This window comes from Anomaloglossus baeobatrachus, chromosome 4, assembly GCF_048569485.1.
Source record: "Anomaloglossus baeobatrachus isolate aAnoBae1 chromosome 4, aAnoBae1.hap1, whole genome shotgun sequence".
NCBI lineage: Eukaryota > Metazoa > Chordata > Amphibia > Anura > Aromobatidae > Anomaloglossus > Anomaloglossus baeobatrachus.
Window position 1 is genome coordinate 632,626,287 of NC_134356.1, and position 26,785 is coordinate 632,653,071.

At 46.7% G+C, this 26,785-nt stretch overlaps 1 protein-coding gene across 6 annotated transcripts in view; it reads right to left on the minus strand.

The window, feature by feature from the left end:
- Positions 1-26,785, minus strand: part of NSD3 (nuclear receptor binding SET domain protein 3) — a 223,786-nt gene that overhangs the window by 152,564 nt on the left and 44,437 nt on the right. For all 6 annotated transcript variants that reach the window (XM_075346392.1, XM_075346391.1, XM_075346390.1 and 3 more), the window contains exons 6-8: positions 3,546-3,591; positions 3,214-3,344; positions 948-1,067 (exon numbers count right to left, since the gene is read on the minus strand). In XM_075346392.1, coding sequence (XP_075202507.1) covers positions 948-1,067; positions 3,214-3,344; positions 3,546-3,591 — 297 coding nt within the window. The remainder of the gene's footprint in view (positions 1-947; positions 1,068-3,213; positions 3,345-3,545; positions 3,592-26,785) is intronic.

The following is a 26,785-nucleotide window of genomic DNA, read 5'->3' on the forward strand; positions in this document are numbered from 1 at the left end:
AACGGAAGCAGGCCGCAAAAGCCGGGGACTCTAGTTATCAGCGCGGCCGCCGTAAAAGCGCAGGCCGCGCTGAAGTCCCCGGCGCACTACAAGTGCCAGCCGCGCCGCAGTCCCAGCGGCCGGCGCGACCAATTCCCATAAGTGAGCCTGCTTCAGCAAAGCTGAATGAGGCCATGGCACAGGCGCCGCAGCGCTGATGTCCCCCAGCGCACTACAACACCCAGCATGCTGCGGTGTGAGCGCCAAATGCACGGGGACACAGAGTACCTTGAGGAAGCAGGGCCATGTCCCTGATGTACTCCGCTCCATCCAGCATCTTCTCCAGGGGCTGTAGATGGAGCACGGTCTCAGTGCCTGGAGACCGGTAAATCCCACTTCACCCAGAGCCCTGTAAAAAGGGATGGGGAAGGAATCAGCATGTGGGCTCCTGCCGCCGTACCCGCAATGGGTACCTCAACCTTACAAACACCTCCGACATACAGTGGGGTGAGAAGGGAGCATGCTGGGGACACTATATGTGTCCTCTTTTCTTCCATCCGACATAGTCAGCAGCTGCTGCTGACTAAAAAGTGGAGCTATGCGTGGATGTGTTGCCTCCTTCGCACAAAGCACAAAACTGGTGAGCCAGTGATCCCACTGGGGGTGTATAGCCAGAAGGGGAGGGGCCTTACACTTTTAAGTGTAATACTTTGTGTGGCCTCCAGAGGCAATAGCTATACACCCAATTGTCTGGGTCTCCCAATGGAGCGACAAAGAAATAGCATTTGTCTGTGATCGGTGGGACTCCCACTGATCATAAGAAGGGCCACAGCGAAGAAACACACCACTAAATCGTCACTGTGAATTTTTCATTTTTAGGATTGGTGAGGAGGTGCGAGACGTCGGACTAGCACCAAGAGTGACTTTAGTGATTTGGACACGTGAAAACCCTTTTTTTTTGCACACACCTGACACACAGTGTCTCTCTTCCCGGACCTCCGAGAAACCGCAGAATCCACAGACTGGACATCGGAGGCATCAGCATCACCAGCAGCTGACGGACTGTCCACCTGCTTCTCAAAGCTAATCTGTAGCCAAAATCAAGAACGACAGACAGGTCACGCATGACAAGAAGAAGAACAGGAGAGAAAAGTGAAGAGATTGACCCACCTGTTTAATAAATATAACTACAAACAAAATAAAATACTGATAACTTGTTAAAAAAGGAAATGTGAAGGTAAAGGGAAGCAAAGGCAGAAGTGAGGGAGAGAAGGGGAAGGAAAGAAGTGGACATGAGGTGGGGAGAAGGTGACATCAAAAAGTGACGAAATGAGAGACGGAGAAAGGAAACAAAGGTGGTGTGTGGGTGCAAATGAGTGTGTGGGTGCAAGCAAAGGTGGTGTGTGGGTGGAAATAAGCGTGTGGGTGCAAGAGAAGGTGGTGTGTGGGTGAAACGAGCGTGTGGGTGCAAGTGAAGGTGGTGTATGGGTGAAACGAGCGTGTGGGTGCAAGAGAAGGTGGTGTGTGGGTGAAACGAGCGTGTGGGTGCAAGTGAAGGTGGTGTGTGGGTGCAAATGAGTGTGTGCATGCAAGCAAAGGTGGTGTGTGGGTGGAAATGAGCGTGTGGGTGCAAGAGAAAGTGGTGTGTGGGTGAAATGAGCGTGTGGGTACAAGTGAAGGTGGTGTGTGGGTGAAACGAGCGGGTGGGTACAAGAGAAGGTGGTGTGTGGGTGAAACGAGCGTGTGGGTGCAAGTGAAGGTGGTGTGTGGGTGCAAATGAAGGCCGAGTGTAAGTACAAGCAAAAGCCAAACATGAGAGAAAGCAAAGGCGGCATGTGGGAGCAAGTAAAGGTTGAGTGTGGGTGCAAGCGAAGGCGGCATGTAGGAGCAAGCAAAGGCGTTGTGTAGGAGCAAGTGAAGGTGGCGTGTGGGAGCAAGCAAAGGCCGTGTGTGGGAGCAAGCAAAGGTGGTGTGTGGGAGCAAGCAAAGGTGGTGTGTGGGAGCAAGCGAAAGTGGTGTGTGGGTGCAAGAGAATGTGGCGTGTGGGAGCAAGTAAAGGCGGTCATATAGGAGGAAGTGAAGGTGGCGTGTGGGAGCAAGTAAAGGCGGTCATATAGGAGGAAGTGAAGATGGCCTTGTGGTTACAAGTGAAGGTGGGGTGTTAGAGCAAGCAAAGGTGGCGTGTCAGAGGAAGCGAGGGTGGCGTGTGAGAGCAAGCGAAGGAGATGTGTGGGAGCAAACGAAGGCAGCGCGTAGCAAAAAACCAAGGCGGTGTGTGGGAGCAAATGAACCCGGCATGTAGAAGCAAACGAAGGCGGCATGTGGCAGCAAATGAAGGTGGTGGCTCGTGGGAGCAAGCGAAGACAGAGTGTGGGAGCAAGTAGAGGTGACTTGTGGGAGCAAGCAAAAGTGACGTATGGGACCAAGGAAATGTGATGTATGGGAGCAAGCAAAAGTGACATGTGGGAGCAAGGGAAGGTGATGTGTGGGAGCAAGCAAAAGTGACATGTGTGAGCAAGCAAAGGTGGTGTGTAGGAGCAAGCAAAAGTGACATGTGTGAGCAAGCAAAGGTGATGTGTGGGAGCAAGCAAAAGTAACATGTGGGAGCAAGCAAAGGTGGTGTGTAGGAGCAAGCAAAAGTGACATGTGGGAGCAAGCAAAGGTGGTGTGTAGGAGCAAGCAAAAGTGACATGTGGGAGCAAGCAAAGGTGGTGTGTAGGAGCAAGCAAAAGTGACATGTGGGAGCAAGCAAAGGTGATGTGTGGGATTAAGTGAAGGTGATGTGTGGGAGTAAGTGAAGGTGGCGTGTGGGTGGAAGCGAAGGATGAGTGTGAGTGGAAGTAAGACCAGAAAGGCATGAAGAGGGAAGGAAGGAGGAAAGAAGCAAAGACAAAAGAAAAACAAAGGAGAAAGGAAGTAAATGAGAAAGGTGCTGAAGGGGGAAGTTCAGGCAGAAAAGATACAATAGCAGTGAAGGTGGGCGACTGTTACTCAGACAGTGCCTCGAAGTCTAAGGAAATCTTTCATAATTCCTTAAAAGTCGGAATCACAGACCGCATCACCTGAGATCACCTGAGATCACCTGAGACCTTCGAAGCTGCTGAGACTCAGAGCCTCCATTACCATCGCACCTCGGTGCTTTACCTTCATCAAAACCTACACAACCTGCCTACATATATTTATCTTTTGACAATTAACCCTTTTACGACTTAAGACATTGAATGCCGATCCCACCTGAGCATCGTTCAGGCCCCGCGAGTCAGAGTCAGAAGCGTCCCGGTAAGAGGAGTTGGCAAGTTCCACGTCGGTAGAGGCCCGGCTTCTCTTCTTCAAGGGCTTGCATGCGTCTGATATCTCACTGGCCCCTTGGAACAAGGAGAGTCTGGATTCACTAACGCGCCACGTGGCAGCTTCCATTAGTTTCAATGAAAACGAATGCAGATGGGGTTAATGCATCTTATACATAACATGGCTTGTAATGTAGAGGTCGAACAAAATAGTCAAAGGAATATGGCGAACTGTGAGATCTTCAGAGTACGCACAAGTATTTTATCCAAAACACTCACCCTTCTGCAATCCCGTCTGCACCGCTGTCAACGGCGTCACATCAACCTGTAGGAGAAGAGAAGGAAATAATCAACATGGACATGAAGGATCTGAGACGACGGCATGGCTCCTCCCCCAGAAAGGAATATCAGCTGCAGCTGCATCCCCCCCTGCTCCCTGCATAAATCGGTCATTGACATGCAAACTCAATTCCAAAGGATGCGCACACCATAGAGATGAGGTCTTCAGAAGAGCTGTAGAAAAAAACTCTAGGAAAACTTTTTCCCGCCATATACGGATGGATGGGGTAATGAAAATGAACGTGTAAACATAGCAAAGCACCACTTTTTTTTACAGCGCTGTAAATCTAAAACCACTGCCCCCTGTGATGTACTCACCTACCAAAGGCTTCACCTTTTACTGATGCCAACCGGTCCCGCGGCGCCATCTTATGCCTGTAACTTCAGACTGTCGAGAAGTCAGACGTTACTTCACAAGGTCCCAATGCAAGTCTATGAGCGCAAGAATGAGGCTCTCATAGACTTGTATTGGGTGGTGACCTTCAGCTCAATGAAACACTGGAGCTGCCGGCAGGTCAAAAATCGCCAAGACGGACCGGAGTGGCAGCGATTGAAGGTGAAGACGCTGGGGTCAGGGCACTTAAATTTAAAGCACCACTCCAGCAGTGCTGATGTGGTGCTTATTCCCATCTCAAACATCCTATCCCAATATGTAATAATAAGAATAATACTAGTTAATACCTCCAATTAGAAATGTAGTATAGTTCTCCTGATTAGGTATGTCACTTACCATATTTTTCAGTTTATAAGACGCACCACATTATAAGACGCACCCCAAATTTAGAGAGAGAAAAAAAGGTGGGACGAGAACATCCAGAAATTGTCGGCAGTGCAGGCTTCAAAGAAATGGCGCCCATAGCTCAATGATGAGAGAAGATCTTATCTGCGCACATGCCACCTCCAGGCGCCATTTTACTTCCGTCCACTGCTGGTCGGATTAATGGGCCGGAGGAGGCGAATACGCTGAAGAGATCTTGAGCCGAGAGCTCAATCTGTGTACGTGCCGACCCCGGGCACCATTATTTGAAGCCCACACTGCTGACATTTTCAGGATGGCCCCTGCCTCACCACTGGCAGAGAGCACTACCACCACCCGCAGCACAGCGCACAGCATTGCACTTGCCTCCTGTGACTATTCTCCACCACACCCTGGTAAGCTACATTCAATTTATAAGACACCCCCCTCCATTTTCCTCCCAAATTTTTGAGACAAAAAGTGCATCTTATAATTTGAAAAATACGGTACCTCATGTGCAGGGCATTGCAGCTTAGGTTTCCATGGTTACCTCCATTCATATAGTGACAGTTAGTTGCTAGTGGTCGTAACCATGGATTCCTAAGCTGCAATGCCCTGCACATGAGGTAAGTGACATAGCTAATCTGGAGAACTATACTACATTTCTAATTGGAGGTATTTGCTAATAATATTATTATTACACTTACTACATATTGGAATAGGATCCTGGAGATGGGAATACCCCTTAATTGTTGCTTTTTTATTGTTTGTTTTTCCAAAATGTAAAGTTATCCATAGGATGAGAGTAACTTACTGATTGGTTGGATCTTATGGTTCGGGGAACACATTAAAGTGAACCTGTCACCAGGTTTTTGATCCCCCATCTGAGAGCAGCATAATGTAGAGACAAAGACCCTGATTCCAGCGATGTGTCACTTACTGAGCTGTTTGCTGTCATTTTAATAAAATCAATGTTTTCTCTGCTGCAGATCTAGCAGTTATACAGAGCTCATGAATATGCTGGACTACCTGCAGCATGCCAAGTAGTCCTGTAATGATAATTACTGCTGATTAAACAGTGATTTTATCAAAACTACACTAAGCAGCTCAGTAAGTGACACATCGCTGGAATCAGGATCTCTGGCTCTACGTTATGCTGGTCTCAGATTAGGAGGCAAAAACCTGGTGACAGATTCCCTTTAAATATCTGAAAAATTCCTTTAGCTGCTGCAGAATGGGTGAAATCAACAGCAAAATCTGCATATAGACGGACATTTTGCAGCAGCTTTCAATGCCATTGTTCTCTGTATATGAACTTGAACCTGGTGCTCGGACTCAAATCCAAAGTTATTTAACCCTCTCCGGCACACAGCGCTAGCTGGATAAGTGTCCGGCTGTCAGAGAGACTACTGGTAACAAGGAGAAGACAGAAAACACTTCTCCATTATCTGGATGACACTGTCATTCCTAAAACTAATATTCACTATATAAGACCTCTTTCACAGGTCCGTGCCTCCGGTACGTGTATGGACAGTTTTCTCACGTACCGGAGACACGGGCACACGTTGACATATGTTTTCCTATAGTTTCGGGCACACGTAAGTATTTTTGCACGGAACGTGTGTCCGTTTCGTACTTCCGTGTGCCCGTGTGCTCCACACGCTGACGTGTCCGTTTTTCTCCGGCATCACGGGTGTCACACGGAACACAAACGGGTCACACGTAACACACATGGAACACATCCCTGTGGTCCGTGTGTGTTACGTGTGACCCGTCTGTGTTCCGTGTGACACCCGTGATGCCGGAGAAAAACGGACACGTCGGCGTGTGGAGCACACGGGCACACGGAAGTACGGAACGGACACACGTTCCATGCAAAAATACTTACACGCACCGGAGAAAAGACATGTGTCTATTAAAAAAAACCCAAAAAACTTTACTCGCCTTCTCCAGCCCTCCTGTCTCTGCCGCTGCTGTCACTTGCTGCCGACCCCCGCTCATTATGCTCATTTAATATTCACTTCAGTGCAGCCGGAAGCAGCAGCAGCGGGGAGACGGCAGGACCGGAGACTGAAGATCAGCACCATGGACAGCGGACCCAAGGGACAGATGAGAAGAAAGTTCCCATTCTCCGTGTGCTATCACGGATAACACACGGAGAACACACGTGTGCCCTACACACGGCTCACGGAGCATCTTTGACACGTCCGTGAAACACGTGCGTGATTTTCACGGGCGTGTGAAAGAGGCCTTAGCTGGAGAAGTGTCCGGCTGTCAAAGAGACCACTGAATAATGAGGAGAAGACAGAAAACACTTCTCCATTATCTGGATGACACTGTCATTCCTAAAACTAATATTCACTATATAATGCTAAACGTGTCCTTCTGTTCAAAGCCAGGATTGACCAAAAGGGACTATTTAAAAAAAAAAAAAAAAAAAAAAAAAAAGGTTTGTCTCTGTAGAAGTACCTGGGGCCTCATTTATGAGAATTGCCTCCCAGCAAAATCGCACTGTTGCCTGTAGCAAGACTGCAGTTTTCAGCAATGAAGCTGCTGAGGTAAAGTGAAAGCTGAGCCCTGATTGGTTGCTATGCACAACTAGACTCATATCAAGCGTAACAAATAATCTATAATATAATAATAATAATATTTATTCACTTATATAGCGCTATTAATTATACGTCAGCGCTTTACATACAGTCATATAAAAAAGTTTGGGCGCCCCTATTAATGTTAACCTTTTTTCTTTATAACAATTTGGGTTTTTGCAGCAGCTATTTCAGTTTCATATATCTAATAACTGATGGACTGAGTAATATTTCTGGATTGAAATGAGGTTTATTGTACTAACAGAAAATGTGCAATCCGCATTTAAACAAAATTTGACCGGTGCAAAAGTATGGGCACCTCAACATAAAAGTGACATTAATATTTTGTAGATCCTCCTTTTGCAAAAATCACAGCCTCTAGTCACTTCCTGTAGCTTTTAATGAGTTCCTGGATGAAGGTATTTTTGACCATTCCTGTTTACAAAACAATTCCAGTTCAGTTAAGTTTAATGGTCACCGAGCATGGACAGCACGCTTCAAATCATCCCACAGATTTTCAATGATATTCAGGTCTGGGGACTGGGATATTCAAATAGGAGAACAACTTGCAAGTGGCCACCTTAAATACCTTTCCTCATGATTGGATACACCTGCCTATGAAGTTCAAAGCTCAATGGGGTTAGAAAACCAATTTAGTGCTTTAGTAAGTCAGTAAAAAGTAGTTAGGAGTGTTCAAAACAAGAAATTGATAAGGGTGCCCATACTTATGCACCTGTCAAATTTAGTTTAAATGCAGATTGCACATTTTCTTTTAGTACAATAAATCTGATTTCAATTCAGAAATATTACTCAGTCCATCAGTTATTAGATATATAAAACTGAAATAGCTGCTGTAAAAACCCAAATTGTTATAAAAAAAAAAGGTTAACATTAATAGGGATGCCCAAACTTTTTCATATGACTGTACATTGGCAACACTGTCCCCATTGGGACTCACAATCTAAATTCCCTATCACTATGTCTTTGGAGTGTGGGAGGAAACCGGAGTACCCGGAGGAGACCCACGCAAACATGGGGAGAACATACAAACTCCTTGCAGATGTTGTCCTTGGTGGGATTTGAACCCAGGACCCCAGCAGTGCAAGACTGCAGTGCTAACCACTTAGCCATCATGCTGTCCACTGCTAACCACTGAGCCACCGTGCCGCCCCCAAACGCGTCCTTCTGCCCAAAGCCGGGATGGACGGAGCATGCGCAGTGCTAAGTTCACGCTAAGTTGAATTCTTCAATAAAATGACGCTGGAGTCTGCACCTGCGCAAACGCGATCTCCGGCGCCATTTTATTGAAGACACTGTGTTCCCGCAAATATCAGCGGTCACAAATTTGTTTCAGATGATATTTGCAAAGTCTGTGTCTTCAAGAAAATGGTGCTGGAGATCGTGCTATGCGCTGACTCAGGCGCCATTTTATTGAATGACGTGCTGCCCACAGGGATAATGGCGGTGACTGAGGAGCGAAATTTACACGTTATGTTCACGTTGTAGTTAAATTCTTCAATAAAATGGCGCCAGAGTCAGCGCGTGCGTATACTGCGAACAGCCAGGGGAATAAAAGATAAAGAAGGCCCGACCCACAAGGTCCCGCACCAACAAAGCAACCTAAAGAAAGACCACAGAGATTGCACCAAAAATGTGGTTTACAGAGAAGATTTTGTACAATAAACACATTTCGTTTTCAGCTAATGCATCAATAAAATGAAAAATGAGGCAATAATAACACTCGATACCCGGGCATAGCACGGGCTCAATAGCTAGACTAATAAACCAAGGGACTTGGATGCGATGACCCTGGAGGTCCCATCCAACGCTAACAATCTATGATTCTGCATGAAACCCTCAGCTCTCAGCATCCTAGGAAGGAAAAAGACAGCGTTCCCCCAACTGCGTGTCTGCCATGTTGTCTTGTCCCCTAGAGAAGGGGAGATAAAGTCTCACCACAAAGCAGTGAGGACGTCTCAGCGCTAAACCTACCACCAAGATCACACAGTGGGAAAGCGGGGGGATTGATGGGCTGTCCCCTCATGTCACCCATATCTAGTTACCCCACTCCACTGGTTATTTGGTCATCTAAGATCATGAACACCAATTGCTGCTCACTCCCCATTCACATGACTGACAGGTGGTCCTGTAGCTCCCCGCTTACATGACTGGCATTACCCCTAAGGCTGAGGCCACATGAGGATTTGTGCGAGTCCTCGCATGACACTCGGGTCACGCGACTGTGGTCTGATTGTGCGATCAGACCACAGTTGCGGAAGGGGAGGGCCGGCGCTGTGGAGGGGAGGGCCGGCGCTGTGGAGGAGAGGGAGAGATTTATCTCTCCATCTCCTCCGTTGCCGACTGATGCGATTCTCGCACTTCACTCGCATTACACCAGAGCAATGCGATGTTTCTCTCGCCCCATAGACTTGAATGGGTGAAACAAGCTCGCATTGCACCCGCAGCATGCTGCGACTGTTTTCTCGGTCCGATTAGGGCTGAGAAAATAATCGCTCATGGGAGCCTCCCCATAGAGTAATATTGGTCCGAGTGGAATGAGATTTTTTATCGCATTCCACTAGCTCTGTATAATTCGCCGTGTGTGCTAGGCCTAAATGTCATTGTCCGTCACAATTCTCCTCCCATTCGTTTAGGCTGTGGTGTCAGGATAGGATAGTGAAAAAGTTTAGTTTAGACCCCCTTCACACGTCAGTGAAAAACAGGCACGTTTTTCACTGATGTGATAAAGGTGTGTATGTCTCTCCGTGTGATTTGATTTTAGCACATGTGTGTTCTCCATGTGCTATCCGTGATAGTACAAGGAGATTAGGGATTTCTATACTCACCTGACCATGCTGCTACGGTCCATGGTGCTGATGTCCCTGGCTCTCCTGTTTCCGGCTGCCACCGCTGCTGTTACTTCCGGGTCGCGGCGCAGTGCATATTCATGAGCATAATTAGGTGGCCTGGAAGCAGGAGACAGCAGCGGCCGGAGACAGCAGCGGCCGGAGACAGCTTCGGTGGAGAAGTTGAGTATTAAAAAGCTTTTTATTTTAAATGTACATGTTTTCTCCGGTATGTGTTACATGGATCTCACCACTGTGTGGCCCGCGTGACATCAGTGATGCCAGAGAAAAACGGACTTGTCTCCGTGCGGAGCGCACGTGTGTGCGCCGCATGGAAACACAGTCACTGAAAACACTGATTTGTGCGCAGACTCATTGATTTTAATGAGTCTGAGTATGTCCGTGATTCTGGTACGTATAAAAACAGTAACATACGTACCAGAATCACTGACATGTGAAGGAGGCCTTAGGGAGAGTGATGGCGGCAGTGTCCAGTATAATACAGGGTGGGCCATAAGTATGAATACACCCTGGGTGAGCCATTAGTATGGATACACCCTGGGTGGGCCATTAGTATGGATACACCCTGGGTGGGCCCTTAGTATAGATACACCCTGGGTGGGCCATAAGTATGGATACACCCTGGGTGGGCCATTAGTATGAATACACCCTGGGTGGGCCATTAGTATTTTAATTACACCTTGGGTGGGCCATTAGTATGAATACACCCTGGGTGGGCCATTAGTATGAATACACCCTGGGTGGGCCATAAGTATGGATACACCCTGGGTGGGCCATTAGTATGGATACACCCTGGGTGGGCCCTTAGTATAGATACACCCTGGGTGGGCCATAAGTATGGATACACCCTGATAAAATGGAAGTGGTTACTGAAATCACCTTACAGTTTGTGGCATATTAGTACATGGGAGGGGCAAAACATTTGAGGCCGGGTGACGCCCATGGCTGCCATCTGCAAAGCTGCCATTTTGAATTCAACTTTAGTGTTTTTTTATCAGGGTGTATCAATACTTATGGCCCACCCTGTATACAAGTATTTCCCTCCTTCCCCTTCATAAAAAAATAATACACGTATATACACTTCTCAACATTGAAATTACAACACCAAGAAGGAAAAGATGTGGAGTTATGGCAGTCACAGGATGGACAGACGTCACCGATCTGTAAATGATGAAAAAATTGGAAACTAAATTTTCAAAACATCTCGATTTATTTAGGATCAAGTATGAGCGCCGCGCACAAATATCCCCGCACTTAGCATGTATCAATTAGGTTGTTAATGGTCGTCTGAGGGATTCTGCTGCGCTGAATGCACTTGGGAAAATCATCAAGATCTACTGCTGGCAGCTCCCACTGAAATTGCCGATCAATGAGGTCCATATATGCTCGATGGGAGACAAGTCCGGAGACGTTGTACTTTTATGCACTCAGGCTGCTCACAGTAGCACGAGTAACAAGTGGCCGGTGTTGTCATATTGAAAAACAGCTCCTGGGACATTTTGGAGAAATGGCGGCCGCACTGGTTCCACCACCAAATCAGTGTAACACTGAGCTGTGTAACCTGGAATTAAAACTAGAGGGGTCCGGGTTCAGTACATTATACAACCCCACACCATAGTCACAAGAGTACGACCAATGTGATGTTTTCTCGTGAAGGCTTCTTCATGCCGTTGGCCACGTGGTTTCATCATTAAGGCAATTTGAGGAGTGCAGCACAAACCATCCGGTATATTAAAACATCCAATGTATTGGTCTACATTAAAAAGCAAAAAATGAGCATTTACTGATGCGTTTCTGGCACAGTGGTGCCCTTAGTCATAGCATAAAGTGGTTTCATCATTTTTGAAGAACGGCGCCTAGTGATCCTCTATGTATTGCAAGCGAAACCAGACGTCATGTAAGAAGCCTAAGAAGTCACCCAGCATGTACACAAACTATCTGATGTTTTCACGATATTGGGCTACGAGCCAGACGTCTATTGACCTCATGACACCGCTATCAAAGGCTATCATGGTGTAGAGCAAGACAACAATGGAGGCAAGAATGGAGGTCTGTTCTCTTCAAGGAGAATTGGAGATTGAATTGGAGACCAAATGGACAACACCATAAAGAGGTCTTCACAACGGAACGTGAAAGTGACACAGGAGCAGGGTTTGTTTTTTTAACACAACAACTCCAGGCTGCATATTGCTCCTGGTACTGTGAGCCCACTGCGTGGCCTAAATGGGCTACCAAGGCTTGCATGCCCCCAGACTTGGCAAAATGTTTTCGTTTACAATTTTTTCATGATTTGCCTATCAATACGCCATGGCAGTGTGTGGTCAGATGATTACCCCCCGTTGCTGTCATGATTTGTTTCCTGTGAGAGCCAACAGAGCGCCGGCACTCATAGTAAGGCCTTCTTCACACTTCTCTGTTTCCGGCAAATGTGGTATCCGTTTCCATACGTATCGGAGATACGAACACACGTAGATCCATTAAAATCAATGGGTTTGCTCACACATCCGTGTTTTTGACACGGACCGTGTGGAGCACACTAGTATACTTGTGCTCCACCCGACGACATGTCCATTTTTGGCCGGCAGCAGGGATGTCACACGGACCGGACACTGATGTGATCCGTGTGACATGTACTGGAGGACACCTCACTGAAATGAAATGTATTTTTATACTTACCTGTCTCCGCCGCTGCTGTTGCTTCCGGTTCCGCTCATTATGCCTCATGAATATTCACTGCACTGCCTGCAGACCTGGAAGCAACTGAGACAGCAGCGCCGGAGACAGGCAAATATACAAGTTCATGCTATGCGTTTGCTACCCAAATGTCATATAGATAGAACACACACAGGGACACACGGACAAACATATGGACCTGCACCACGGACCGTCACATGTGTGTTTAATGCACGGGAATGTGAAGGGGGCCTAACACCGCATTTCTGTTGTTCAGAAGGATGCTGAAGCATTGCTGTGAACAGCAGAAGCGATCAGACTGTACAGGCATAAAGTTCCCTAAGGGAAATGTTAAAAAAAAAAATGGAAAAAGAAAGTTTTAAAAAAATATGAAAAAATAAAAACCTAAAAAGTTCAAATCACCCCCCTTTTACCACTTTGAAAATAGAATAATAGTAATAATATTAATAACAAATCCACATTTGGTATCACCGCATTCAGAAATGCCTGATCTATCATAATATACAATCAATTAGTCTGATTAGGAAAGGTGTAGCGATAAAAAAATAAAAACGTCAGAATTACGTTTTTTTTGGTCGATGCAACACTGAAATAAAATGCAATAACAGGAGATCAAAGCATCGCATCTATGCAAAAATAGTATAACTAAAAACGTCAGCTCAGGACATAAAAAATAAGCCGTTACTGAGCCCCAGATCCCGAAAAATTAGAACGTTACGGGTCTCCGAAAATGGCGACAAAAGTGCAATTTTTGTTTTTGGACAAACTTCTGAATTTTTGTTTCACGACTTAAATAAAAGTGAAACTAGACATGTTTGGTGTCTACGAACTCGTACCGAGCTGGGGAATCACAATGCCAGGTCAGTTTTACCATATAGTGAAAATGGTAAATTAAAACCCAAAAAAACATTTGTGCAATTGCCCTTTTTTTGGGAATTCCACTGTACTAGGAATTTTTCTCCTATTTTCCAGTAAAATATGGAGCAGAATGTACAAAAATACTACTCATCCCACCAAAAAACAATCCCTCATGTGTGTATATTGACAGAAAAATAAAAAGGTTATGGCTCTTGGAAGAAGGGGAGGAAAAAACGAAAACTGAAAATCGCTGGATGGTGAAGGGGGTTAATAGTCCCCCATATGTCACAAAAATTATATATTGATTTTGACAGCCCAAGAGATAAAATTAGGGTGGTCTTATGTGCAGAAATCATTAAAAAGTGCATCATCATTTAGGACACAATCGCTCGGGTTATCAAGCATATTTAATCTCAGGCCTCGAAGCACAAGGGTGTAACGACCTCAGACCTCGCAGCACAGGGGTGTAATGACCTCAGACCTCGCAGCACAGGGGTGTAAGGGCCTCCGACCTCAAAGCACAGGGGTGTAAGGACCTCAGACCTCACACCACAGGGGTGTAACGACCTCAGACCTCGCAGCACAGGGGTGTAATAACCTCAGACCTCGCAGCACAGGGGTGTAAGGGCCTCCGACCTCGCACCACAGGGGTGTAATGACCTCAGACCTCGCACCACAGGGGTGTAACGACCTCAGACCTCGCAGCACAGCGGTGTAACGACCTCAGACTTCGCAGTACAGGGGTGTAATGAACTCATACCTCACAGCATATGGGTGTAATGACCTCAGACCTCACAGCACAGGGGTTTAATGACCTCAGTCCTCACGGCACAGGGGTGTAATGACCTCAGACCTCGCAGCACAGGGGTGTAATGACCTCAGACCTCACGGCACAGAGGTGTAATGACCTCAGACATCACGGCACAGGGGTGTAATGACCTCAGAGCTCGCAGCACAGGGGTGTAAGGACCTCAGACCTCGCAGCACAGGGGTGTAATGACCTCAGACCTTGCAGCACAGGGGTGTAATGACCTCAGACCTCGCAGCACAGGGGGGGTAATGACCTCAGATCTGCATTTTTCTTCCCTTTTGCGTCCCACCTACGGATTTTTCTATACTATGCCCCACTGGTGCCACTGCCGAGATCCTTCCAGACTTGTATCAGGCACAAGCAGCAAAGCTTAGGCTATAGAAAACAGAGGATTTACAGGTGGACTATGTGTGATCAGGTCACTCACCATTGTATGATGTCCTCAGAGGTGAAAGAATAATTCAAATAAATAGTATGTAAATTCCCACATTAAGCTTAACAGGAATCTGTCAGCAGCTTTTTGCTCCCCCACCTGAGAGAATGATGAGAGCCTGGTTATAGTTTTGATAAAAATGAACACCTCCCCCCACTTCCTGTTATGTTTCCTGCACCCACCACCAGGGGGCAGTGCACTGCATTCACGTTTCCAGCTCGTTTGGAACTCAAAACACTTGAGCTCCCCCTAGTGGTAAAACGCCAGCACAAGTACAGACTCCACACTATGCTTTGGTTTTGTGATTTCAGTGTAGAAAAGGCACACAAATGGTTAATGGCTAATAACAAAGTAGTCAAAGATGCCATTGTGAAGACTTGAATGGCAATTTCCATTTCAACATATTCCCCAATTTGAAGGAAGTTATTTTTGAAAGAGAGAAATTTGATATGTTGGAAACCTCCTGGATCAGACGGATCTGAGGTCTGCGCCGACACAGGAAGAGGAGACGTCCTTGTTCCACCATGACAGCTGCAGCCAGTGATTGTCTGCAGTGGTCAATTGACCCAAGCAGCGCAGCATTGCATTTTATTTATTACTAGCTGTACTACCCGACTTCGCCCAGGTTAATAACTGTTGTTAACAAAATAGAATGTATTAACATTCCCGGGATAGAATGTATAAATAGAATGTATTAACGCCCGGGATAGTAACTGTCTCTATGTTTCTCTCCCATTCTCTGTCTGTCTCCCCCTCTGTCTGTCTGTCTCTCTCTTTGTCTGTCTCTTTCCCTGTCTGTCTCTGACTGTCTCTTTCTCCGTCTGTCTCAATCTCTTTCCCTGTCTGTCTATCTCTTTCCCTGCCTGTCTATCTATCTCTGTCATTTTCCCTGTCTGTCTCTTTCCCTGTCTGTCTCTTTCCCTCTGTCTTTCCGTGTCTGTCTCTTTACCTCTTTGTCTCTTACCCTGTCTGTCTCTTTCCCTTTCTTTCCCTGTCTGTCTGTTTCCCTGTGTCTGTCTGTCTCTTTGTCTCTTTCCCTGTCAGTCTGTCTCTTTGTGTCTGTCTCTTACCCTGTCTATGTCTGTTTCTTACCCTGTCTGTGTCAGCCTCTTTCCGTGTCTGTGTCTGTCTCTTTCCCTGGCTGCATTGTGACACGCCAACATTCCATATAAGGGCGTGGCTGCACATTCTTCTGAAGTTCTGGCTGCACTGTGGCTCCCAGCTCCATTCTCTTTAATGGAGGCAGGTTTTTTGGCGAATAACTTAAAGAGCGGGGTTAAAATTTCCCCTCAAAACACAGCCTATGACGCTCTCGGGGTCCAGACGTGTGAGTGTGCAAAATTTTGTGGCTGTAGCTGAGACGGTGCAGAAGCCAATCCCGGACACACACACACACATACATACACAGATTCAGCTTTATATATTAGATACTGATGGTGAGCTGCTCACATCAGTGAGACAGCTGTTGGCTGAATGATCTAGTGTGTATGTCTGGTGTTAGGCCCTAAGGCTATGTGCGCACAGTGTGTTGTTCGTGGCGGTTTTCGGGTGCGTTTTTGGGCTCCAAACTGCATGACTTTGCTTCCCCAGCAAAGTCTATGAGTTTTCATTTTTGATGTCCACACACAGCTTTTTTTTGTAGCTGCGTTTTTGAGCTGAATAAAAAAAAATGGTCATATCAATACTTTTCTGCGTTTTCCACCCTTGCAGTGATCAAAAACGGAGCAAAACGCAGCCAAAAACGCACCGAAACTGCTGCGTTTTTGCCGCAGGTGCATTTTTGTGTGTTTTTAGCAGCAAAAAACACACATACACACAGCGTTTAAAGAAAGCAATGTGCGCACATAGCTTAAAGGGGGCTTTACACGCTGCGACATCGCTAATGCGGAGTCGTTGAGGTCACGGAATTGGTGACGCACCTCCGGCCGCATTAGCGATGTTGCTGCGTGTGACACCGATGAGCGATTTTGCATCGTTGCAAAAACGTGCAAAATCGCTCATCGGTGACATGGGGGTCCATTCTCGATTATCGTTACTGCAGCAGTAACGATGTAGTTCGTCGCTCCTGCGGCAGCACACATCACTATGTGTGATGCCGCAGGAACGATGAACCTCTCCTTACCTGCCTCCCGGCCGCTATGAGGAAGGAAGGAGATGGGCGGGATGTTCCGGCCACTCATCTCCGCCCCTCCGCTTCTATTGGGTGGCCGCTCAGTGACGTCGCTGTGACGCCGCACAGACCGCCCCCTTAGAAAGGAGGCGGTTCGCCGGTCACAGCGACGTCGCCGGGCAGGTAAGTATGTGTGATGGGTCTGCGCGATGTTGTGCGGCACGGGCAGCGATTTGCCCGTGTCGCACAACAGATGGGGGCGGGTACCCACGCTAGCGATATCGGGACAGATATCGCAGCGTGTAAAGTAGCCTTAAGACAGCTGGCTGCAGCAGGAGCCTCCCCCCTTCTATTGTCTGCAGTAGGACAAAATATTGTAAAAGGGGTTATCATGGAGGTTTTTTTTTCCTATGGGGCAATTCTCTTACTGGAAGGTACTGGGTAACTACCCTCTCCAGCCAGCGATTTTCCCGCTTCTTTTGATGTTACGTTGACAGAGCAGATCCTTCTCTTCCGCTCTGCTGTTGTGCTAATTGACGTCAGCATGATGACAGAGCAGAGCAACAGAGAACTATCTGCTCTGTCAATGCAACATCACAGGAAGCAAGAGAACCTAATCCAGAAAGTGCAGGTAATCAGCAACTACCTGCTAAGTAAGATTTTAGCCCCATATGTGGGGAAAGGCCCAAAATATCCTGGATAACCCCTTTAAGGATAAGGAGGTGGGGGTCTAGTAAATCATCAGCTGCAACTGGAACAGATTAGCAAATTAAAGGGAAACCGTAAGGCGATTGATGCTGGCCAAATCTCAGGCAGGCACCACACTCGGACAGATTCTCCCAGCACTGCTGATTGACAGGTCTCTCCATTGCATGTAAAGAAGTAGAAATCTGTCAATCACCTGCAGCAGCGCTGAAAGGAGCCGCCTGGTTGGACCCCGGACTAGTGTCATCTCCAGCTATGGTTCCTGGCTGGATCTTCACCGTATATTTTGGTTGAAACGTCAGAGCGTTAAATAGAATAATCTGCCTCTCCGCTATTGCGCAGCCAGGCTGAAGCTGCACGTGGTTTGTGCAGCATGAAGTGCCTGACAGGTTCCTTTAAACTTCTGTCTTGCCTGTAGGATTTCTATAAAACTATTTCCCCATCATGTAGAGAATCCTTCAGAATAATTAACAATGAGCATAGCTATATTATTTAAATGGAACCTGTCATGATGAAAATTATATGTGATCTGCAGGCGGGAGGTAATAAGCGGGAGGAGCTGATCAAATTGATAGACAGATGCACTACAGTTCAAAAGTTTGGGGTCACCAGACAATTTTGTCTTTTCCATGAAAATTCACACTTTTATTTATCAAGTGAGATGCATAATGAATAGAGAATATCGTCCAGACAGTGACGAGGTTAGAAATAATGATTTTTATCTGAAATAATAATTTTCTCTTCACACTTTGCTTTCGGCACAGAATGCTCCTTTGCAGCAATTCCACCTTTGCAGACCTCTGGCATTCTAGCTGTTAATTTGCGGAGGTAATCTGGAGATATTTTGCCCCATGCTTCCTCCCTCCCACAAGTTGGATTGGCTTGATGGGCACTTTTTGGTACCATACAGTCAAGCTGCTCCCACAACAGCTCTATAGGGTTGAGGTCTGGTGACTGGGCGGCCACTCCATTACAGATAGAATACCAGCTGCTGCTTCTTCCCTAAATAGTTCATGCATAATTTGGAGGTGCGCTTTGGGTCATTGTCCTGTTGTAGGATGAAATTGGCTCCAATCAAGCGCTGTCCACGGTATGGCATGGCGTTGTAAAATGGAGTGATAGCCTTCTTTATTCAAAATCTCTTTTACCTTGTACAAATCTCCCACTTTACCAGCTCCAAAGCAACCCCAGACCATCACATTACCTCCACCATGCTTGACAGATGGCGTCAGGCGCTCTTCCAGCATCTTTTCAGTAGTTCTGCATCTCACAAATGTTCTTCTGTGTAATCCAAACACCTCAAACTTCGATTTGTCTGTCCATAACACTTTTTTCCAGTCTTCCTCTGTCCAATGTCTGTGTTCTTTTGCCCATATTAAACTTTTCCTTTTATTAGCCAGTCTCAGATATGGCTTTTTCTTTGCCACTCCGCCCTGAAGGCCAGCGTCCCGGAGTCGCCTCTTCACGGTAGATGTTGACACTGGCGTTTTGCGGGAACTATTTAATGAAGCTGCCAGTTGAGGACCTGTGAGGCGTCGATTTCTCACACTAGAGACTCTAATGTACTTGTCTTGTTGCTTAGTTGTGCAGCGCGGCCTCCCACTTCTCTTTCTACTCTGGTTAGAGCCTGTTTGTGCTCTCCTCTGAAGGGAGTAGTGCACACCGTTGTAGGAAATCTTCAGTTTCTTGGCAATTTCTCGCATGGAATATCCTTCATGTCTAAGAACAAGAATAGACTGGCGAGTTTCACATGAAAGTTCTCTTTTTCTGGCCATTTTGAGAGTTTAATGGAACCAACAAATGTAATGCTCCAGATTCTCAACTAGTTCAAAGGAAGCTCAGTTTTATTGCTTCTCTAATCAGCAAAACTGTTTTCAGCTGTGCTAACATACTTGCACGAGGGTTTTCAAGAGATTTCTAAACATCCATTAGCCTTCTAACACAGTTAGCAATCACAATGTACCATTAGAACACTGGAGTGGTGGTTGTTGGGAATGGGCCTTTATATACCTATGTAGATACTGCATTCAAAACCAGACGTTTGCAGCTAGAATAGTTATTTACCGCATTAACAATGTATAGAGGGGATTTCTGTTTAATTTAATGTTAGCTTCGTTAAAAAAAAATGTGCTTTTATTTAAAAAATAAGGAAATATCTAAGGGACACTAAATTTTTTAACTGTAGTGTATGTGGGAAAATATTCAGCACAACTTGAAGGCTTATAGAGGTACAATATGACACAAAGCGGGCCACGAGGATGTATGGGTGAGGTCAAATATTTGCACAGTGACTGTACACTGGGGCCCATTAAGCCTAGTGTTATGTACGCTCGTGTTAATGAAGCGACAGTTGAAATAAGCTGTGCTTAATTCAGTCAGAAGCGCCCATACTGTACTTACTAAAGCTTATAACTGGTGAGCGCCAGAAATGTTATGTCACACAAGGAGCGAGGGGAATCCCGGTGAGCGACACAACACAAAGGGAAAACTAGAGAAGCAATACAACACAAGGCCCTGAGGGGAGCGGGGTCACCGCCTAACAATTCACCTTAGGCTGATCCCTGCACTCCCTAATATCCCTAGACGGGTCCTTCCCCCGTGCGCTGTCACATGCCTAGGCTTTGGCTGGCCTTGAACTCACCTTTATCAGTGAAGGTCAGTGAGACGCTAGTGTCACCACTGCAATAAGACAACACAAGGAAGGTAAGACAAACAGGTGGGGAAGTCACAACAAATAAAACTCCACGGCTTCTACAGCAGGAACTTCTCAGCTGCAACAGAAGCGACACCTCAGCTTCTCCAGAGACAGGCTCCTTCAAAGTGGACAGCATAGATTAAACTATTGCCAACATAGGGAGAAGTAAATATTTATAGCAGAAGAGAGGGACTGCAGCATAGATTACAACTGCCTGTTAGATCACTGCAGGATAGAAAGGAACCTTAACCCCTTTCAGTGTCGGAAAGACTTAAACAAGGTCCAACTCAAAATAAACAACGAGCGGGCATTAAAGAGGATCTGCGACCAACTATACGCTGTTAGGCTATGTGCGCACGTTGCGTACAAGCCCTGCAGATATTTCTGCAGCGATCTGAAGAGCACATGTGCGCTTTAGATCGCTGCAGAAATGTCCGTAGAGAAAAAAAAAAAAAGCCGATTCCATGCGCTCTGCCCCCAGCTCCTGCCATAGACAGAGCAGGAGCTGCCGGCAAAGCGCAGGAAAGAAGTGACATGTCACTTCTTTTTGCGCAGCGCTTCGGCAGTAGCCGAAGCGCTGCGCTCTTAGACGCCACGTGCGCACGGCCCCTGCACAATCTCCATAGACTGTGCAGGGGACGCAGGACGCATGCAGTTACGCTGCGCTACAAAGCGCAGCGTAACTGCATGTTTTTACGCGACGTGCGCACATAGCCTTAGGGCGGCTTTGCAAATTGCAACATCGCACGTGCAATGTCGGTGGGGTCAAATTGAAAGTGACGCACATCCGGCGTCACTTTCGTCATCGTAGTGTGTAAATCCTAGATGATACGATTAACGAGCGCAAAAGCGTCGTTATCGTATCATCGGTGTAGGCTCCCACTTTTTCAAAATTACGCTGCTACGACAGGTACGATGCTGTTCCTCGTTCCTGCGGCAGCACACATTGCTGTGTATGAAGCCGCAGGAGCGAGGAACATCACCTTACCTGCCGCCGCCGGCTATACGGAAGGAAGAAGGTGGGCGGGATGTTTACATCCTGCTCATCTCCGCCCCTCCGCTTTGATTGGCCGCCTACCGTGTGACGTCGCTCCGACGTTGTACGACCCGCCCCCTTAGGAAGGAGGCGGGTCGCCGGCCAGAGTGACGTCGCAGGACAGGTGAGTGCATGTGATATCGCTGCTGCGACGGGGGCGGGGACTATCGCGTGCGACATCGCAGCATCGGCTTGCGATGTCGCAACGTGCAAAGCCCGCCTTACTTTCTGATCCACGATCACGTCAGGCTGTGACACACTCATGACGTTACTGCAGCGACTGGAGAACATTACTGCCATACGTTACTCCAACCAGTGGTGTAACTTTTGATGAACATCCCAGATGGACTTCACCAAATCTCGTGCCTCCCCAGCTCAGTTCACTTTGGCGTAGCTGGTCAGGATAGGTGATAAACACCAAAAGCCCAAAGTTCGTGAACAAGTGTGAGTTGTGTTAAAATGTTGTGACATTTTAAGGTGTTATACAGCAGACGTCTGATGAATCGGGTCCCAAAACGTTTTACATGAATCAGATTGGTGTGCATGCTTCTACTTGTAGTGCTCCTGAAAGATATGGAAATTAAAGGCTATGGCATGTCAAATGTTCTGCATGGGATGGCCTGTTGTTATGAACTAGAAAGTGCCCTTTACACGTAGAAGAAAAATCAGATTGTTATTCTAAGTTCTTTATTTCAGCAGGGAGGAAGTAAAGGGCTGCAGTAATCCAAGCTTCCACCTCCTCCTAATAAATGTATAGAAAACGGAGCCTGTAAATAAGCAATGTTAATAAAAGCAGGAATTAAATATGAGATTATAAACTTGAGATAGATCTGGGTCCTACCTCTGAACTCCATAAGCAGGTGTCACGCTCCCGGTCCGACCGCGCCGCCCACCTCCTGTCGCCCCAACCCCTGGGGTCCCCGCTCCCCCGTCCATACCTTTTCCCCGTCGGTCCCAGCTCTACGCCGCACACTCACTGCAGCCACCTGCGCTCAAGCGTCCTGCCTCTCCTCCTGTGGTCTCAGCTCTGACTTCCGGGTTGCGGTCCTCACACATGCACACTAGAGGGCGCTCACCTAAACTTAAAGGGCCAGCACAGCTGTCCGGGATATGACTACTAAATTAACCTTGGGTATTTAAGACTTCCTATTCCCCACGGCCAGTGCTTGTTCAACGCGTCCCTGTAGCTTGTCTCTTGTACCAGTTGTTCAGGTCCCACTATGCCTGTGCTTTGTGTAACTCTGTCTCTGCTTGCAGATCCTGAGTACCGTTCTGAGCACACACTCAAACTTGATCCCGTTAACCTGCACCAGTCTCCACTCCTGGATCTCAGCCTGATCCCGTTAACCTGCACGAGTTTCCGCTTCTGGACTTCAGCCTAATCCCTGTGACCTGCACGAGTCTCCGCATCTGGACTTCAGCCTAATCCCTGTGACCTGCACGAGTCTCCGCATCTGGACTTCAGCCTAATCCCTGTGACCTGCACGAGTCTCCGCATCTGGACTTCAGCCTAATCCCTGTGACCTGCACGAGTCTTTGTTTCTGGACTTCTGCCTGATCCCGTTAACCTGTACCTGGTTCAGATCGGGTCCTGTATTCATAAGGCTACTTTCACACATCCGGTTTGAGCAGTACACAATACGGAACTAATGTAAGTCTATGCAAAAAAACCCGCAACCGGCAGCAAAAAAAACGGTTGCGGTTTTTCTGCAGAGCGCCGTATTGTGCCGCAGAGCAAAAACCGGATGTGTGAAAGTAGCCTAAGACTCTATGCAGTGACTCTTGCTGATCCCGGCTTCCGTGCATCTAGGCCCTCTAGGGTTACGCCCAACAGTCCCTGTATAGGGGTTGGCTCGAGGCGTCGTCGCAGGGGAGTCTGGTGCACGGTCCAGTAGGTCCACCCCCAGGACTATCGTTACAGCAGGCAGCTGTGATAAGCAATACCCATCTGAGATATGACTACCCAGTTAACCCCTTCGCGACAGGGCCAAGTTTGCCACCCAAAATTTGGGGTGTTGTGTTGACATTTTTGAAGACCCGTAATATTGTCATTTGTCGATGGAGCTGTGTAATTGCTTATTTTTTTTGCAGGGCGAGATGACATTTTTATTGATATCATTTGGGGATAGATATGACGTTTTGATCACTTGTTACAGCGCTTTTTGTGGTACTGCAGCGACCAAAAGATGTAATTTTGGCTTTCCTGCAAATGTTTTTGTTTACAGTATTAATTTTTTTAATACTTGATACACTGGACTTTTCTAAACGTGGCGCTATCACGTGCGTATTTTATTATTATCTTTTCAAGGAGACAAAAGGGGAGTGATTTGAACTTTTTAGGTTTTATTTTTTTCATATTTTGTCAAACAATTTTTTTTTTACTTTTCATTGTTTTTAATAGTTCCTTTAAGGACTATAACCTGCGATCGTGTAATTGCTTGTGCCATATACAGCAATGCAAAAATCACAGTCTCCTTTGAAGACCGGACCCAGGCAGTCAGGAGCGCTGCGCTGTAATGACAAGCACGGAGGTCTTCAGAAGACCCACTGCAGTCATTGCAAGCCATCAGCAACTCGCGGTCACATTACGGGTGGGCCGATGGGCGTTTAGGATGGCGCCACCATGCCGGCGCGTGTTAAATGACGCTGTCAGAATTTGACAGGGGGATTTAACAGGTTAACAATCACGAGCAGAGCGCTGCACCACCCGCGATAGTTAGTGGCAGATCCAGGCTGTAACACACAGCCTTTACCTGCCGAGTATGGGGCAGACTCACCTCTTGAGCCTGTTTCATATACCCGCTTCTGACTTGGATGTTGCGACGGAATTAAAGGCCTTTTCTTCAGTTCTTTAAAAGTTCAAAGTTTAATCTCCAAGAGCACACAGCTCCTCTGCCTCTAATTGAAGGGGTCTTGTTTACTCCTGATGATGGACAGCAGCACAAAAGCGCCTTTGGTTCCAACTACGCACTCTGTGACTGACACCCGTTTTTGTACTGCTGCATTGCTGAGGCGGGCTGCGGATATAGCGGCTGTTCACTATGTACTGAGCAGTGACTGAAGCTGCGCCATCTACGCCTCTATGACTGAAGGCCTGAGGCTGCTGGGAGGAGTAAAGTTCATTTCCTCCCAGCAGCCAGCTCGTAGTGCAGCGGTTATGCGGTTTTAGAACACTATTACCCTGCAGATTAACCTAAGGCCGGGGCCAGACGGGGCGCTAGTGCAATCCTCGCATGACCCGGCTCACGCTGGCAGTACAGCGGAGACAAGTGTCATGCTAGTATCCCTGCGACTGAGGTCCAACTGTGCGAGCGGACCTCAACTGCGGGGGGCGGGAGGGATTTATCTCCCGCTCTCCTCCGTAGCCGGCTATTGCGATTCTCGCTCTGCACTCACGGTACACCGATGTACTGCGAGTGCAGTGCGATTTTTCTCTCGCCTATACACTTGAATGGGTGCGAGAGAAAGAGTCTCGCATTACACCCGCAGCATGTTGCGATTGTTTTCTTGGTCCAATTAGGGCTGAGAAAATAATCGCTCATGTGCGCTGCCACACAGGCTAATATTAGTCCGAGTGGAATGTGATGTTTTATCGCACTCCACTTGCACTGTTTTTCTCTCTCTGTGTGTCTTAGACCTAATACAGTGCCTTGCAAAAGTATTCGACCCCCTTGAATTTTTCAACCTTTTCCCACATTTCAGGCTTCAAACATAAAGATACAAATTTTAATGTTCTGGTGAAGAATCAACAATAAGTGGGACACAATTGTGAAGTTGAACGAAATGTATTGCTTATTTTACACTTTTTGATAAAATAAATATCTGAAAATTGGGGCGTGCAATATTATTCATCCCCTTTAAGTTAATACTTTGTAGCGCCACCTATTGCTGCGATTACAGCACAAGTCTCTTGGGGTATGTCTCTATCAGTTTTGCACATCGAGAGACTGAAATTCTTGCCCATTCTTCCTTTGTAAACAGCTGGAGCTGAGTGAGGTTGAATGGAGAGCGTTTGTGAACAGCAGTTTTCAGCTCTTTCCGCAGATTCTCGATTGGGTTCAGGTCTGGACTGTGACTTGGCCATTCTAACACCTGGATTCGTTTATTTGTGAACCATTCCATTGTAGATTTTGCTTTATGTTTGGGATCATTGTCTTGTTGGAAGACAAATCTCAGTCCCAGTCTCAGGTCTTTTGCAGACTACAACAGGTTTTCTTCTAGAATGGTCCTGTATTTGGTTCCAACCATCTTCCCTGTCCCTGCTGAAGAAAAGCAGGCCCAAACTATGATGCTGCCACCACCATGTTTGACAGTGGGGATGGTGTGTTCAGGGTGATGAGCTGTGTTGCTTTTACGCCCAACATATAGTTTGGCATTGTGCACAAAAGTTCGCTTTTGGTTTCATCTGACCAGAGCACCTTCTTCCACATGTTTGTTGTCTCCCAGGTGACTTGTTGCAAACTGTAAACGGCACTTTTTATGAATATCTTTGAGAAATGGCTTTCTTCTTGCCACTCCTCCATAAAGGCCAGATTTGTGCAGTGTATGACTGATTGTTGTCCTATGGACAGACTCTCCCACCTCAGCTGTAGATCTCTGCAGATCATCCAGAGTGATCATGGGCCTCTTGGCTGCATCTCTGATCAGTCTTCTCCTTGTTTGAGATGAAAGATTGGATAGACGGCCAGGTCTTGGTAGATTTGCAGTGGTATGATTCTCCTTCCATTTCAATATGATCACTTGCACAGTGCTCCTTGGGATGTTTAAAGTTTTGGAAATCTTTTTGTTACCAAATCCAGCTTTAAACTTCTCCACAACAGTATCATGGACCTGCCTGTTGTGTTCCTTGGTCTTCATGATGCTATCTGTGCTTTAAACAGAACACTGAGACTATCACAGAGCAGGGGCATTTATACGGAGACTGGATTACACACAGGGGCTTATATTTATCATCATCAGATAATTAGAATAACATTGGATCATTCAGAGATCCTCAATGACCTTCTGGAGTGAGTTTGCTGCACTGAAAATAAAGGGGATGAATAATATTGCACACCCCAATTTTCAGTTTATTATTTTTTAAAAAAGTTTAAAATAAGCAATAAATTTAATTCAACTTCACAATTGTGTCCCACTTGTTGATTCTTCACCATAATATTAACATTTTTTATCTTTATGTTTGAAGCCTGAAATGTGGGAAAAGGTTGAAAAATTCAAGGGGAGGCAGTAGAGCGGTGCACTCCTTTAAGTGGATTACTGGAGGTACTGCCACGTCTACTCAATCTGATTCTTCTGGGTTTATCACATTACAAAAAGTAATCACATCTAAGCTTTTGGTCAGATTTTCCCAATATCTCCCAAGGACAATGCTGATAGATTGTGGGAACTGGAAAGACAAAAGGCGCAGATAGGGTCTTACCCAGGTGGGGGCAAAATGAAGTTGGGGCAAGTGTGGCTCACCTGACGTAGTTGTGAGAAATACATGCTCATGAATGGAGAGATTCCAGCTGCAGCAGTCCCTAAAGCAGGATATTTGTCACATAATTTGTGCTGAGTGATCATCTCCCAAGTCCCGCGTTCCTCAGCTTTGTCCTTCATCCCTTATGGAAATGAAAGGGTTAACACCGCACTGCCGTCCAGGAATAAA